General features: G+C 32.5%; 1 protein-coding gene across 1 annotated transcript; it reads left to right on the plus strand.

Moving 5' to 3' along the window:
• Nucleotides 1–12,588: 12,588 nt before the first annotated feature.
• LOC133831291 (uncharacterized) lies at nucleotides 12,589–14,011 on the plus strand. Its single transcript, XM_062261539.1, has one exon. It carries the CDS (start codon nucleotides 12,888–12,890, stop codon nucleotides 13,824–13,826), a length of 939 nt encoding a protein of 312 aa, XP_062117523.1. The 5' UTR covers nucleotides 12,589–12,887; the 3' UTR covers nucleotides 13,827–14,011.
• The last annotated feature ends 2,166 nt before the right edge of the window (nucleotides 14,012–16,177 follow it).

Here is a 16,177-nt window from a genome sequence, read left to right on the forward strand (position 1 = left end):
CTTAAGTTTGATAAGTCAGGTGGTTTTCCTGTCCAAACTTCCTCAGGTGTTTTGCATTCAATAGCACTAGATGGGCACCTATTGACTAGATAAGCAGCAGTTAGAACAACCTATCCCCATAAACTTTTAGCTAGACCTGATTGTAACATTAAACATCTAACTTTATTCATTAGTGTTCGGTTTATCCTCTCAGCAACACCATTTTGCTGAGGGGTTAACCGAACTGTTCTGTGTCTTTGAATCCCAACTTCCCTACAATATTGATCAAACTGGTCATTGCAATATTCTAGCCCATTATCAGTTCTTAGTGTCTTGACTATATGATTAGTAAGGTTTTCCATCAATGTTTTCCATTGGACAAATTTTTGAAAAGCTTCATTTTTATGCTTAAGTAAAAACACCCAAACTTTCCTAGAATAGTCATGTATTATAGACATAAAGTAAAAACACCCCCCATGAGTAAAAGTCTTTTCAGGACCCCATAAATCTGAGTGTATGTATTCTAGGATTTTGTGTGCCCCTGTCTTGAACCTAAGCCAATGATGCTTACCAAGTATACAAGATTCGCAGAAGTCCATCTTGCTCACTCTGTCCTTGCCAAACAGGTTCTGTTCACTTAGGATTTGTAGTCCCTTTTCACTAATGTGCCCCAATCTTCTATGCCATAGAACAACCTTTTGATCTTCAGTTGCTTGTGTCATGGTATTGTTGCATTGAGTCACTGGTTCTCCTTGCAGATAGTATAGGCCTTCATGTTTGTGCCCCTTTATTATAGTCATGGCTCCTTTACTCAGTTTTATTGTATATGCCTCAATTTTACTCACAATACACATGTCATCTAGAACACTAATTTAAATCAGATTTCTAGCAAGATTAGGAACAAACCTGACACATGTTAGTGATCTTACAGCCCCATCAAACATTTTAAAACTTACTGTACCAGATCCTTCTATTTGGCATGATTGGTTGTTTCCCAAAATGACTTTTCCTCCTGTTGATTCCCCGAAATCAGTAAAGAATTATTTTGTGTTAGTCATGTGAAAAGTACAACCTGAATCTAGTATCCATTCGTCTTTGAAAGTTGTAGTTGAGACATAGACTTCTCCACTGTCATAACCACTACTTATATTAGCCTGCTCTGGTTTATTCTTGAAAGAATGGTAGTCTGATTTATTTGTTTCTGAGTCTTGTCCTTCTTATTTGAATTTATTTTTCCTTATCCAGAGGTAACAATCTCTTTTAAAGTGTCCTGGTTTTCCACAATGGTAGCACCCTGTAATGCCCCGGATTCCCTAATGTGGTTTAGCGGCTGGAATAGTAGGTCGGGAGGGCCATAATTGTTTAATTATGCCATTAAATGTGTTTATGCACGCTTATGAGAATTATATTATAATATAATGTTAAATGTATGCATTTCGATGATATGTGTTGAGACCACATTATGATGTGGGTTTGTTCGAGCTGTTCGACATGAGACGATCTTAGAATATTGATTAGCGGTTTAGTCACAACAGGTTTAAGTGTCGGGACTTGGGTTGAGTCTCGGGGTGATTTTGATGATTAGAGCGTTACCGGGGGATAAAGGGTAACGGGTTGTGAATTGTTGGTGTTTGAGATTATTGAGGATAGCGGGAATTGGAGAGCGTTAATTATGATTAACGAGATAGGAGGAAAGTACCAAATATGCCCTTGGGAGCCTTTAGAAACTATTAATTGACCTAGGGGTAAAATGGACATTTCACCCCTAGGATAGATATAACCTTTGACAGCTGAAGAAAGTGGTGGAAAAACAGAGTATGCAAAAGAGTTCTCCCGTACCTTCTTCTCCTCACCATTCTTTGTGGTTTTTGAACCAACTTTGAGGATTATAGCTTGGGAAGCAAGCCTTGGGAGTTTGGGAGTGTGTTCCACCATTGAAGACCATCATAAGCCGAGCCTTGGGTGAGTTTCTAACCATGGTTTTCTCTGGTTTGCCCTGTTCTGGTTTTATTTTGTAGCTGAGATTTCTAGGGTGAATTCATGGTTTTGTTGGGAGTTTTGGCTAGGTTTCCCATGCTTGTGATGTTTGGGGTGTGTTAGAATGGTTTTTGGGATCATTTGGCATCAAGAATAGGATTTGGAAGCTTGGAAATCGAGTTAGAATCGAAGGAGTTGAAGAAGGTCGGTTCAGGGGAGATTGGGTCTGGAGGTAGCGCTACAGCGCCCACCTTAGGGCGCTATAGTGCTCCTCAGGAGGCTTTCTGGCACTTGAGTGGTTCTGGGTATAGCGTTGTGGCGCTAGGGGTTGAGCGCTGTAGTGCTACCCTGTTCCTTCTAAGTCCCGTTTTGAGTGTTTTTAAGGGTTTTTGACTTGGGGTTTCAATCCTTAAGGCCCGAGATCGAATCTACTCACCGTGTGGGCATGTTTCGAGGTCCCGAGGGTGGTGCTTAGGTTAAGGCCCTATTATTATGGATTCTCAATAATGGAGGTTATAATTGGTTGTGATTAGGTAACTGCTAAGGAGCTAAAAGATCGATCGTTCTCAGGGGTCGTCTTTATCGTATTTCTCGCTCGAACCTGAGGTAAAGGGAAAGAGAAGCTTAACCAACCCTGAGTGGAGAGCTTGGGCGATGTGATGTACATACAGGGCCGCTTGACCGCCACGGTCAAGGAGTTCTCAGAGGGACTAGGGGTTTACCCTATTTTTGCCGCTTAGGCCGGCGGAGATTGTAAATCTGAAACAGTAGCGACTCTTTTGTACTACGAACTACTTGTAAACATTTTGAAAGGCTCATGAGCAGTTTGTTTACTTAGTGAAATGTACCCTTTCCTTTTTACCAGTTTTCCACCTTAACCTGATAATAACACTTAGATCACGTTTTTAACCAAAGGACTCGGGTAGCGGGTCAAATTTCCGGTTCACTGTTCACCGTAACTGTTCTGGGGTAACCAGGGCGTTACACACCCTTTCTGGTCATTAGGTCTCCTAGAGCTTAATCTGCTTCTGTTGTTACTAGGTCCCCTAGAGTGTCCTCTGTGTTGACTTTTGCCTCGATTGTGATGAGATTTCTTATTCTGAGGCTTGCCTTGACTGAAATTCACTTATCCACTTGATGACCCAAGTTTTTCAGTTTTCATTTCAAGATTTTTAGATTTGAAAGCTAAAATTACTTCTTCAAGAGTAATCTCTGTTCTACCATATTTAATAGCTGTTTTAACCTCCCTATAGGAATCTGGAAGTGAGTTGAGTATGATGATGACCTGGTTTTCATCACTTAGGGCCTCATTCTCACCCGAGTTTGCTAACTCAATGTGCATCCTTAGGAACTCATCAAGATTCTGCTCAAGAGTCTTAGTGTGGCTCATCTTGTATCCAAATATCCTTTCTTTTAAGAAAATCTTGTTTGTTAATGACTTTTGTTGAAACTGTTCCTCCAATTTCTTCCATATCTTCGCTGGGGTCTCTTCTTTGTCTACCAATTTGATTATATCATCGGATAGGTTGAAGATGATGATTCTCGTGGCTGTTTCCAAGTATTCCTCTTGTTGAATCTTGGAGGTATTTTCAGGCCACTCTATTGGATCTTCAAGAACTCTCAATAGTTTCTGTTGTGCCAATAGAGATCTTATTTTCCTTCTCCAAATCTTGTAATCACCAGAACCATCAAACTTATCAATGTCAATCTTAATATTACTCATGTTAGAAAAATCTGAAATTAAACTAGTTAAAGAATCAGAAGTTTCAACTGGATCGGTCAGTGGAATATCCACAAAGTCTCCTGTATTGAATACAACCCCTGGAGGATCAACTTCCTCCAGTCTTTCTTGTCTTCTTGATAACTCTTGTGAACTGAATCTTATTGCCTAACCTGGCTCTGATACCACTGTAGGATTTTACCAAGCTGTCCTACGCCAGTCCACTAAACAGAGTTAATTAACCAAGGTCAAAACAGACCTTTATTATCAATAGGTATGTGAATCACAAAACACCACGTGTCTACACAAACAATAGACAAAAATATCCTAAACAAAACCTAACAAAGTCTATCTCCTTTACAAAAAGGTGAGCTGCCTTCGAAAACACTCTCTGCAACAAAGCTCTGTTAGGGCATAAACGAGAAAGAGGATTTGAGAGATGAAATTCCACGGAAAATGCAACAGGAAATAAGAGAGTAAAAGAAAAACACAGAGATTTTTCGAGGTTCACCCAAAAATGGCTACTTCCTTGTCGAGCTCGCCTCAGGGATACAGCTCAGCCTTTTCATTCAACATACATGATATTGGGTACAACAATGGAGGTTCCGAGTCACAGAACATTGACTAGTAAGCCTCAATATATCTTTCTCTCTGTTTGTTTCACTCTTATCTTAACTTTTTTACTAACTCTCTCTCTCTCTCTCTTTTTCTTTCTGTACAAAACCTCACGAGGAGAATAAAACAAAAACTCTTTGATTTTTGGGGATTCTTGGAGTTGGGTTTCAGATCTAGAAGAAGGCTTTCACACACACTGTTTGATAAGCGTCTCCTTTACTTTTATACTAGTTGATATTTCGAGTGTTTGAAAATCTGTTGCAAACTATATTCTGTTGAGATCTTGATAGATTAGTTATGAATGATTGGTTTTTCTATTGTAATCTTGCTGAGCTGTATAAGTTATTTTAGACAAAACAGTTTTATAAGGGAATTTAAACAACACGGATGATAGTATTCTATTGTGTCAGGTGTCTCAACAGCCCTGCCAGTGTTTGCTCACCCTATTTGATAGTTAGTCCAAAGCCTCAAGACATGTATCTTGTTTTTTTAAAACTTATTCATATGGTGCCATAATTATTGTGTGCCTGGTTAATAGTCCTATATGCTTTGGCTTCGAACATTTTTTAGGAATCTCTCACAGTCCTTACCGTAACTATATTGTTGTATCTTCCATAGCTAGTAACTTTAGTTCTTGCAAAACATGTTTTCTGTTTCTGCTTTATTCTTGGTTTATGTTGTTCTCTTTAGTATGAAAAGTTTATTATAGATTTTTTTTTCCATAGCCATAAGGAATAGTCAGCAGAGGCTATTACCTACCAAGTAATGTTCCCATTTCATTAAGGACTTTCTCATAAATTTTACCTTCTTTACTCAAGTCTCAGTAAGTCCTTTTGGTTTGTCCATCAATTTTTTTAGTTAAAATTATTCTTATATATAGTTATTGTTAAAGCTGATTCTTAAGATGATGATGTTCTTACAAATGCATGTTTGCCCATAAACTAAACGAAGTTTTCCATAATGTGTTGCTTTTATTTAATCTGTTTCTTCTACTCTCATTATTGTAGTCAATTCAATGATTATTATCTTTTTTCCAATTCTACTTATTTTTTATTTGCAGTCCATACTCTTTTGCTTATTTATTTTTCCAATTATTTTCTCAGATTATAAAATTTAATAAGTATTCAATGTATTGTTCTCCCAATACTGCCAAGGAATTAGAAACCTTCTTTGCAACTACTCTTCATATGTCGATTACTGATTCAATTAAGCAATACTTGAGACTTCCAATGTTTGAGTGGGCGTAACAAACAATGATTATTTAGCTACATTAAAGAGAAGGTTCGATCAAGACTTAATTCTTGGAATTCCAAGTTGTTTTCATATGGTGGTCGGAAAATTCTCCTTAAAGCAGTCATTCAAGCAATGTCCACATATATGATGTCTTGTTTCCAATTACCAGTGTCGCTTTGTGAAGAATTAGAATCACTTATGGCTAGATATTGGTGGAGCTCTTCTATTTATAATAGGAAAATACATTGGTTATCCTGACAGGAGTTATGTTATCTTAAACATCAAGTGTTAGGGTTTATGCCCTAAAAATATGTAAAGAGATATTTTATTGATTTAAATAAAAGTACAATTTTATTATGTTTGAATGTTATAATTATTGTTTGAATAATTTGTATAAATATCAAGAAAATTCCATATTCATTTATGAGGATATGATCTTGTATTAGTACAAGAGAATTAAGATCTTATAAAATGAATAAAATAGCCAGTAACATATTAAAATATGAAATCTTTAATGAATGGTTACTAGTACGGTTTACTAAGCATACAGGATGCAAGTAGTCTAGATTCAGATTACTGATGTGGATAGACATCTTGGTAAATGTATTGTATATAATATTGATTATATATGACATGATCGATATGAATTAGCTATCTTTATAATCTTACCGTTTGCTATAAAGATTTAATTCTTATCATAATAGATAATCATTTGTAGATCAGTCTAAATCATGAGTGATCATGAACTCCTGTTTGTGTTTATTAGATCTTTTGTATCATTCGTTAATGTCTTTTGATGTAATGAGGCTAGTGACTTTTATTTTGGAGATTCAATATCATGAATGGTTGGGAACATGATTTTACGATAATGGAATTCATACTTTCTTAATAGATCGAATATTGGTTCCCTTAAGGGTTAATTCTGGAACTTAATAGTTATTTAGCTCAAATCTATAATTTGATTATAGATTAATTATTCGCTAGTGAATTAATGGTACTTAAGGAATAAGAGGTAATTAGAAGGGTAAAACGGTAATTTTGATCAGCTCTAATTAATGAACCAATAAATAGAGGACATAACTACATTTATTAATTATATCAATAGACTACAAAAGAATACTCTGTAAATATAATTCTTTAAATACTTAGAGTACATTCTATATTTATAGTAGAGTAATTATGGAATTAATAAATAAGATTGTTGAATTAAAGAGTTTAATTAATAATCTGGCTTATTTAAACTTCATATTATAGGACCATGGTCCCCAAGTCGCTTATGTCCAACATTGTCAAGGGTAAGGATGTCACAAGGAAGATTTATAGAGAGTGACTAAATTGCAAATGAATTAATTTTTCAAGGCAAAGAAATAATTATGGGTAATTAATTAATTAACTATATAGTTTTTATTTTGATTAATATTAGGGAGAGTTTAATTATTATCTTATTATAAGATAATTTATTTAAGACATATAGTTTTTAAGATAAAGTTAATTTTGAATGACTAGTTTTTTTTCTTATGTCTTCGAGGTTCCAAATTTGACAATAGTGATACCTTGTTAAATGTTCATCTACTTAGTTTGCATTTCTTTGTAACAAGTACGTTATATGATTTTTTTAGCCACAATTGTCTATTCTCTCTTTATTTAATATTGGAACCGAAATATAAAACCCTATGTGTGTGTATTTTTAGAATCTTCTCCATGATTAGTTCTGGTTTTATTTTTTGGTTTGTGTTTTGTCTGTAGTTGGCCCATCTCCGAGTTATATTTGGCAAAGATTACTTGGGGAAAAACTCTTCTTATTAAGGGGTTGCATAGGAAATGGCAATGGTGGATATATATTGGTGTATAAGGATCCATGGTTACCTCGTCCTTTTTCCTTTATGCTTTCTTCTCCTTGCCTAACCAATTCTAATATTTTGGTGAAAGATCTTCTCCATGAAAAAAAATATGGCTGGAATGTGTTTCTTTTGCGAGAACTGTTTAATGTGGTTGATCAACAAAGTATATTGTCTATTCTGTTACATAGGGTACCTTAGATTGATTCTTGGATGTGGCACTTTACAGACAATGGTAATTATTTGGTGAAGGATGGATATTTCTTGGCTACCCAATTGGATTCTAACAATCATGCACCTTCGAATGAAGTAATTTCAGTATGGTGGAAGAAGTTATGGAAGTTAAATTTACCCAAAAAAAATCTTAAGCATCATTTGGAGGGGTTTCCATGTGGTACTTCCAACAAGTGTATGATTGCAGAAGAGGAAAGTGTTAAGGCATTCCAACTCTCCAGTATGTGGCTACTCTTTGGACTCTAATAGCCATGTTGTTTTTTGGTGTCCCGGGGTTAACAAGATTTGAACATTGTTGAACTTCTCTCTCTTACATAATATCTATATGGATATCTCCTTTAAGCAAATAATTTTAAAGGCTTCTGAGGTGCTTTCTCAAATAGAGTTTGAACTTTTTCTTTATTCTACTTGGTATGTATAGGGGAAACGAAACCATATAACTTATGGTAGTGCTCATTTCCCTCCTCTTGTGGTTGTTTAGCGAATCCATTCACTCTTTGAGGAGTATAGACAGTGCCAGAAATCTAACACTATCATCATTACAAATTCTTGTACTTCTACCACTAGTTGGATAACTCCTCTGGTTTTTTTTAAAAAAAAATTGAACATTGATACATCCTTAGACGAACAATCTAATACTATCGGTATTGGGGCAATCATCCAAAATTCAAATGGATAAGTAGTCGCTTGTTTATCCAAATCTTTAGTCGGTATGCGTGTTTCTATCCTTTTATGGTCCTTATCTCTTTCATGTCATTATTTTTTCACTCTTTTCAATCTTTAGTACCTTGTAGGTTTCTCATATTAATTTTGATTGTATCATTAATGTTTTAAGGACTAAACGTGTATGTGATGTATTTTTTTCCTGATATTTTTCCTATGCTGTTTTCAGCTGTATTGGATATCATTAGTCGACTTGTTCTAAGGTCATCATATTTTCATTACAATTTTGTTAGTTTCCCATTATGACTGGTACTTAACTTAGTTACAACTCACATATTCAAATGAACTTTTTTTATATGTTTTGGATTTTCAGATGGATTTTTCTGTTTCTAGACGGTTAGTTTTTGTTTTACCGAAGGGATATATCCCTTTGGTGTAGGGTCGGGTTTTTATGTTTTATATACTTCAATTTTATAACATTATGCGTATTGATTTAATTTTTTTTGGTTATGTTTTTGCATGTTCTCACTGAGTGCTATAATATTTTTTGTAGGGAGTTTCTTTATCATTATTCTGGCAGAAGCAGTAGCTTTGATGGTGACTTTAGATTATTTTTACATTTCATAGGGACTGATTGTTTGGCTTTAGTCTTTACTTTCTCTAAGAGATCCTTGTATGCTAATGAGTTATGATCTTTGTTAGATATTATAGCAATTTTATTATCCAGTTTTCCAGAGACATCCTTATTTCATGTTTGTTGTTCGGCTAATAAGATCGCTCATGAATTAATTGCGCATGTACTCAGAGTGGATGGTGAACTTGTATGGAATGATGATTTTACAACATTTTTATTTGATGTATTACATGGATTATTTTCAATGAAATGTTTCATTGTTAAAAAAAATTATAAAAATGAAACGGTTCGTTTAAATAAATTATAAATGAAGAAAAAATATTGTATTAGCTTTTAAGTTTTAGAATTATATAACATGATTGGAAAAACTTTATTACACTATTATGTCTTATATAAATGTGCATACTTAATTACAGGTACACGTATGTAACATATATAGTTTTGTTTCGCAAACTATTTGAAAAATAAAACGTATTAGAAATATTTATACCATTCATCCAAAAAAAAAACCAATTAAAAGAAAACAAAATGAATCTAGTCAAGACCTAAATATTCAAGCTTTTCTAATTAAAACCATTTCATTTTTATTTTTTTAAACTAATTTGGGAAACGAAAGTATTCAAGCTTTGTAATAAATAATAAAAGCTGGCAAACTCCTGGAACAGAATAACTGAAATAGCTTTTGCTAATTTATTGTTCTGTTATATCTTGTTCAGTGAAAATATCTAAAGGAACCATATCTGACATTATCTTAAAGTTTTCTGCCAAAAAATTTCTGGGTTTTTTTTTTGTGATGATGTACAACCATGGATATAATGGTATCTTTGTAAGCAAGAGACCTGAAGTCTACTCTATGTAAAGAATAAATGCTTCTTGGTCCAAATGTGGTGACCATTTCATGAGAAGAAAGGTATAATTCCTACCTGGCTTACCCAAGGTTTTGATATAATATTATTCTATACAGCTAATTATTTATACTAGTAGATTGGGACCTTTTATGTTACCAGAACCATCATCAAATATACCAAGCTCTACTCTTTAGGTTACTGCTGTACCTTCTTGCTTTCCATAAGGTTCTTTATCCTTTCTTTCTCTTGTCCTTGAATCCAATAAAAAATAAAATAAATTATAATTTATAAGATGAGAAAAGGAAAATGATGATTGTACTATAGTTTACTATAGTTTTCTTTATCAAAACATGTCCACTAATTTAGTCACATCTCAATATATATCAAACTAAATTTCAACCACCAAATTATGTCAACTTTCTAACTCACTAGATTTAGTCAAGGGAAAATAATTTATGGGTAAAGGGCAGGTGTCCTAAACTCTCTTAATTAGGTTATTGTCTCATTCTATTTTTATTTTTTTTTTGTATCATTGAAGTTTCTTTTCATTCCTAAACACTTATAATTTATCAACAATAAATGACCTTATATTGACAGATCACAGATGTGTGCTTAATTTCTTTCTAATTTGTTTGCCCAAAAAAAAAGTAGAAAAAAAGGACCAAATCTTGTAGGTTTGTATAACTAATAATCTTGTTTCAATTCACATTTTGACCGTTAGAACCACATGTTGACTGAAAGACTATAGAGTGGAGGAGCAAGGTATAGCTAGCTTTGAGTATTATTGAATTTGAAAGTGCTTGAATTGATTAGTAGTACAGCCCAAGAAAAAGTGATGTTTCAATTTGTGAAAAGAAATAACTATAACTTTACCCGTGAGTTTTTCTTTTTTGATTTTGTACATGTTTTCAGACACCAAAAAAAAAAGGTTGAGGTGTATAGGCATAATAATAAAAGAAATTAAATTGAACCACACTACAAAAAAAAAAAAAAATTCTTAGTTTTAGTCACAACAAATTTTGTGACTAAAAACAAAAAATTTGTGACTAAGGAAAAATCATTATACCTATGTCATCACTAAAAAGTCCGTGGCTAAAAGTATTAGTCACAAAGATCACAATTTGTTGTCACTAAATGTATTTTTAGTCACAACAAACTTTATCACTAAAAATAATAGGTTGTGACTAAAACTACATTAGTGACAACTTGTGATTAGGTATGACTTTTTAGTCACAAGTAATTTTTTGTTGTTACTAAAAGTGGCATTTAGTCACACAAAATATATGTTGTGACTAAAAAGTTGTCACTAAATGTTACTTTTATTTGTAGTGCCACTCAATTAGCTTTTCGAGATTGCTTCTCCTTGGGTTGTTTTTGAAGCCTTATCATATAACCTATGTTAAATCATTGCTACTCACTACCGACAAGACTGTTTGGATTTGCAAGCTTTGATCAAAATTGTACTCCCAAATCATTGTAAACATATATATATATGATCAATATGTATATGTATTGTCAAATGTCAATTGGGAAAACGAACACATAGATTTTTCTTAATGAGTGGTGAAATTATATCCCTACTTTCTTCATAAACTTGAGAATGTTTCTGTCCCATAAAATTTGCTTGTTGTGGTCCTATGGATTAGACCTCCATTGTTGCAACAAAAATTCCAACACAACCCAATATAACAAAAGTAATCTCTCTTTGAGCTTTTGTAATTATCAAATTATTTATTGATGGGAATGACCCTTCACTACCCTTTTACACCAAGATTGATAAAAGAAAGTTACTTCAATGTGATTCAACATAACTGTTTTTTTAGGTGTAAATGTGTTTTGATGAGCTTAAGAAAGAAAAAAGAAAAAAAAAGATAGAAAGCTGACCATTGGTTGTTCTTTGTTTGTCATAATAGCCAGCTTTTGTAACTGAAACTTTTGATTATGTTATGAATTAATAAAAACAATTTTAATATTACTGTTATTATTAGTATGGGAATCTAAGTTTAAGTTTTAGTAGGTGAATCTCTTGCCTTATTTTAAATTCATGGACCCATCGATCACCATCATCCATTCATAATCATCATCGTCAACATCACCACCACCATCATCTTAACCCCATGTTATCCAATAGTATTCCATGTCAGCCTTAATTCATGAGACTCATCATAATGTAACTGATATGATAAATCTCATATTTTTGGCAGTTACACAAATTTTGCTTCTATCACCCACTAATCTAATATGCCAATATCTTTAATATAGTTACATTTTTCCACAGCTAAAAAAATCTTCTCAAAATAGGTAAATAAACTAAAACATTTATTGTCATCATAAATTCAGTCACTATTTATGTTAATTAACTTACATATGATTTTACTATGAGCTGGCACAAGAAAGAAAAGGGTTATGAACTTGTGGTAATCTCATTTAACTATTATTAAAAGAATATATTTTTAAGGTTAATGAATCATAATCAATTTGTATATATATTTTTTGAGAACGGAGTATCATACCACAAGGACGTGGAATATTATTATTGATATAATCTAATATCAAGTCTCATATATTTGAATTAAATAAGTATTACGAGGTATTACTAACTAACCCTAGGGTGCCACTTCATGTCGTGATTGATATTTTAAGGTGTTAAATATCAACACTTAAGATAACCTTATACAATTCGTTAGCGATACTTTATATTAATTATAAATTCAAATTGTGTGGGTTGCAATTTTAAATTGCACCAATAAAAGTGTGACACTTTTGTATGGTTTTGAGCACCAATTAGTGCCCTTAGCATTTCTCTATTTGTATAGGTTGGTTTAGAAATATCCAAACATGGATTTCATTTCTTTCTTTCTTAATTTTGTCTTTACTAGTTTCATATTTTACACTAATAATATTGTGAAATAGAGGGACACCCCCACATGGATGAAAACCATAGAAATTATAATAAACAATAATAATAAGTAGCCTTCTTCTTTTGTCTCCTTCAATCTCCAAGTTTTCTTCCTCTACAGGTAAGAGAAAGAAAATCACAACGCCTTCTCTTCCTATATACTGTATATAAAAATCCTCTGTTTTTGCTCCTCTGTTTATTAGGGTTTCTTTTCCTTGTAATTTTTATTTATTTATTTTCATTGAGAATGAGGAACATAGCAACTTGTTACAGCGAACATGCCACTAAGGTATCAGATTCATATTGCTCAGGCTCATCAAACTTGGCTTATCTCAATCCAAAACTAAACCACTCTTCAATCCCAAACGAAGTCACATGCATATACAAAGCCAAGCTCTCAAACCAAACACAGGTTTTGATTACTCTAACCTGGTTTAGCAACCTGACACCAGGGATAAGAGTAGGCCAAGAGTTGAAACACTCCGAGTTCAAGCGACTGAGGAAGAACAAAGGTAGCGAAACGTTTCGATCTAGTGGTTTCAAGATTGAAGTTTTCTGGGATATTTCTGAAGCTAAATATGGAGTTGGACCAGAGCCAATTCATGGGTTTTACGTCGTCGTTTTGGTCGAGTCAGAACTGGTCCTAATCCTCGGAGACAAACAAGACAATATTGATGAAATGGTCATGGTGAAAGCTGGAGTTACAAGGGGAAAATCTTCATTGGTTTCTAGGAGTGAGAGGTTTTCTGGCCATTACTGTGTTTATTCAACCAAGGCTCAGTTTTCTGATAATGGAATGACTCATGAGATTGTAGTGAAGTGTGGTAAAGAAAAAGATGGTGATCATGATTATCACGAAGAAGAAGAAAAAAAGAGAAAAGGGTTTAAAGTTGACCCTGTTTTATCTGTTTGTATAGATAGAAAAACCATTTTCCAGGTAAAGAGATTGAGGTGGAATTTTCGTGGGAACCAAGCAATATTCTTGGATGGTTTAGTGGTGGACTTGATGTGGGATGTTCATGACTGGTTTTTCAATACGACGTCGGGTTGTGCCGTTTTCATGTTCAGGACAAGAAGTGGTTTGCATACCAGACTCTGGTTAGAAGAGACCATTTTGGAGCAGAAGAAGGATCAAGAAGGAGCTGAATTTTCACTCTTGATTTGTGCTTGTAAGAATTCTGACTAATTAATTTTTATTTATTTTATTTATATATAATTACCTTTGCTTAATTGGTTAAAAAATCACTATTCTATATTGACATTTGATCTCCATTTTATTTCAATGTTTTTTCACTCCATACATTACATGTAAATTTACATCTCCAAACTTTTGGGATAGCATATTCAATGAACCTTTTTTGTTTGTTTTTTTGTCTATGTCTCTAGGTACTAAGCGACAATAACAAACATAAAAACCAAACAAGCATATTATGTTTTTCTTTTTCTTTTTTTAATTAAAAAAGTTTATGTTTTAAGTTTAATATATGTGAGACATGAGAAAGTAGATACTTAACAACATAGATAGTCAATTATCCACTTTACTCGGTTGGGCTTGGGGGTAGCAATAGCATGAGCTCCATTTGAATTATCTTCATGTTTAATAATAGGGTTTTGACTTACCCCACTACAACCTCATTTAGAGCCTCACTCTAGTGTACAGCTAAGATACTAGGGCAAGCAATTGACATGAATACCATTAAACTCTTCTAAGACCTAAAAGAGCACCACATGTGACTTACCCCCTTTGTATTATTGAGTTAATATTTTGAGAGGAAAGTTACCAAAGCTTTCAAGCAACCTCAGCTTGGTGCTATGCTGAATGCCCAATACAAGAATAGCCTTACCACAAATTTTGTATAGGAGTTTATATAATTTTGGACTCTCCAAATTTAATTTAGTATGAATGTCAACTTTTGGTTTTCAACAATTACAACTGAGATCTTCTCTTTTATATATCAGTAAAATATGCATTCTTAATTTAATAGGATGGACTTTTTTTTTCTTTCTACAATCTCAGATGGACACAAAGATCTGCAATAAAAACTTAAATAATTTTAGGTTTATTGTTGACTAAATTTGAGCTAAAAGTACTATTTAGTATTTTTTTTTCTTCAAAATAATGTAAATCTTACATAAGTTGTATTACCAGTTGGTTATTAGTTACGAAATAATAATACCAATATCATTATCACTGTTAAACTAGATATGATCCCATATAATGTGATATTGAAAAGCACTAGTGGGGTCTCACTTTCTTTTTAGGTGGCAAATTGGGGAAATGTTAGGTGAAGAGCCATTAAAACGATACAAGATTAAAACAAAGGCCCACCCACACGACTAGTTGGTTTTCACGGAAATTTCACTGCACGTGGTTAAGCCCATGCCACGCATGTGACAATTAATCTGAGTCCCTTTCTCATTCATGACTATCACTATATGCAATTATGCAAAACTCACCAAAAAGATTTGTCGTAGACTCTGATTGCATTTCGATCCAACTTTATTAAAAAAAAAACTGTTCCTATATATAAATATATACTGCAACAATAGGGATACATGACAAATATATAGTACTTAATTTTATTTTATTTGTTCAATTTTACAATTTTCGTTGTTGGCTCGATATTTTGTCTACAACAAGAAATGAAGAATTAGAAATAAATGACTTTTCATATGGTTCAGCTCATTAATTAAGCATAGTTTATGAATTAGTTGTATTGACTTAAGAGCTTGCACTGATTTGAATTCTCTTTGAGATTGCAATTTGGCAGCGATTTCGCATGAACAAGTTGGTTTACTGTTACAATGAAATCTCAACCCTATGTATAGACAATTGGAGGGATTAAGACTCGATAATTAAAACTTATTGCAAGTAAAATAGCAATTTAAAAAGTAACCTATTGTGATTATAGTAAATTAGAACATCTCCAATCTTGACTTCAAAACCCTAATTTCTTTATTTTAAAGATCAAAATCATACAAAAATCATCTCCAACCCAATTTTATTTTTATCTTTATTTTAAAGAATTACACTATACACCTTTAATAATATAGTCAGCATTATTCATATAAAGGCAACAAAATAATACCTAAAATACATTTAATAGTTTTGTTTAAATACATATATATCCTTTTATATAATATTATATATTTTAATTATTTAATTTTATAATTATAAATATGTTTTATATTTTATTTTTAGATTTATATTATAGTAATAAATTAGATTAATATTATACTAATAAATTAAATAAATAAAAGTATACATAACAAAAATAAAAAACCAATAACTTATAAAATTTAAAATTACAAAATACGAAATTAAAATAACCATAATTAAACAATAACAACAACAATTTTTTAAAAAAAATATATAATGTTTAATTTTCATAATGTAGCAATTTGAGTTAAGTCCATTAATATTTTTTTTACTTGATATAAAATTATTATTACTTAATTATATATATTAATATTAATGTATAAAATTAATATTTATTAATTACCTAAATTATTTATTGATGATTAAAAAGAAAATAA

Source organism: Humulus lupulus, chromosome 4 (genome assembly GCF_963169125.1).
Source record: "Humulus lupulus chromosome 4, drHumLupu1.1, whole genome shotgun sequence".
Lineage (NCBI taxonomy): Eukaryota > Viridiplantae > Streptophyta > Magnoliopsida > Rosales > Cannabaceae > Humulus > Humulus lupulus.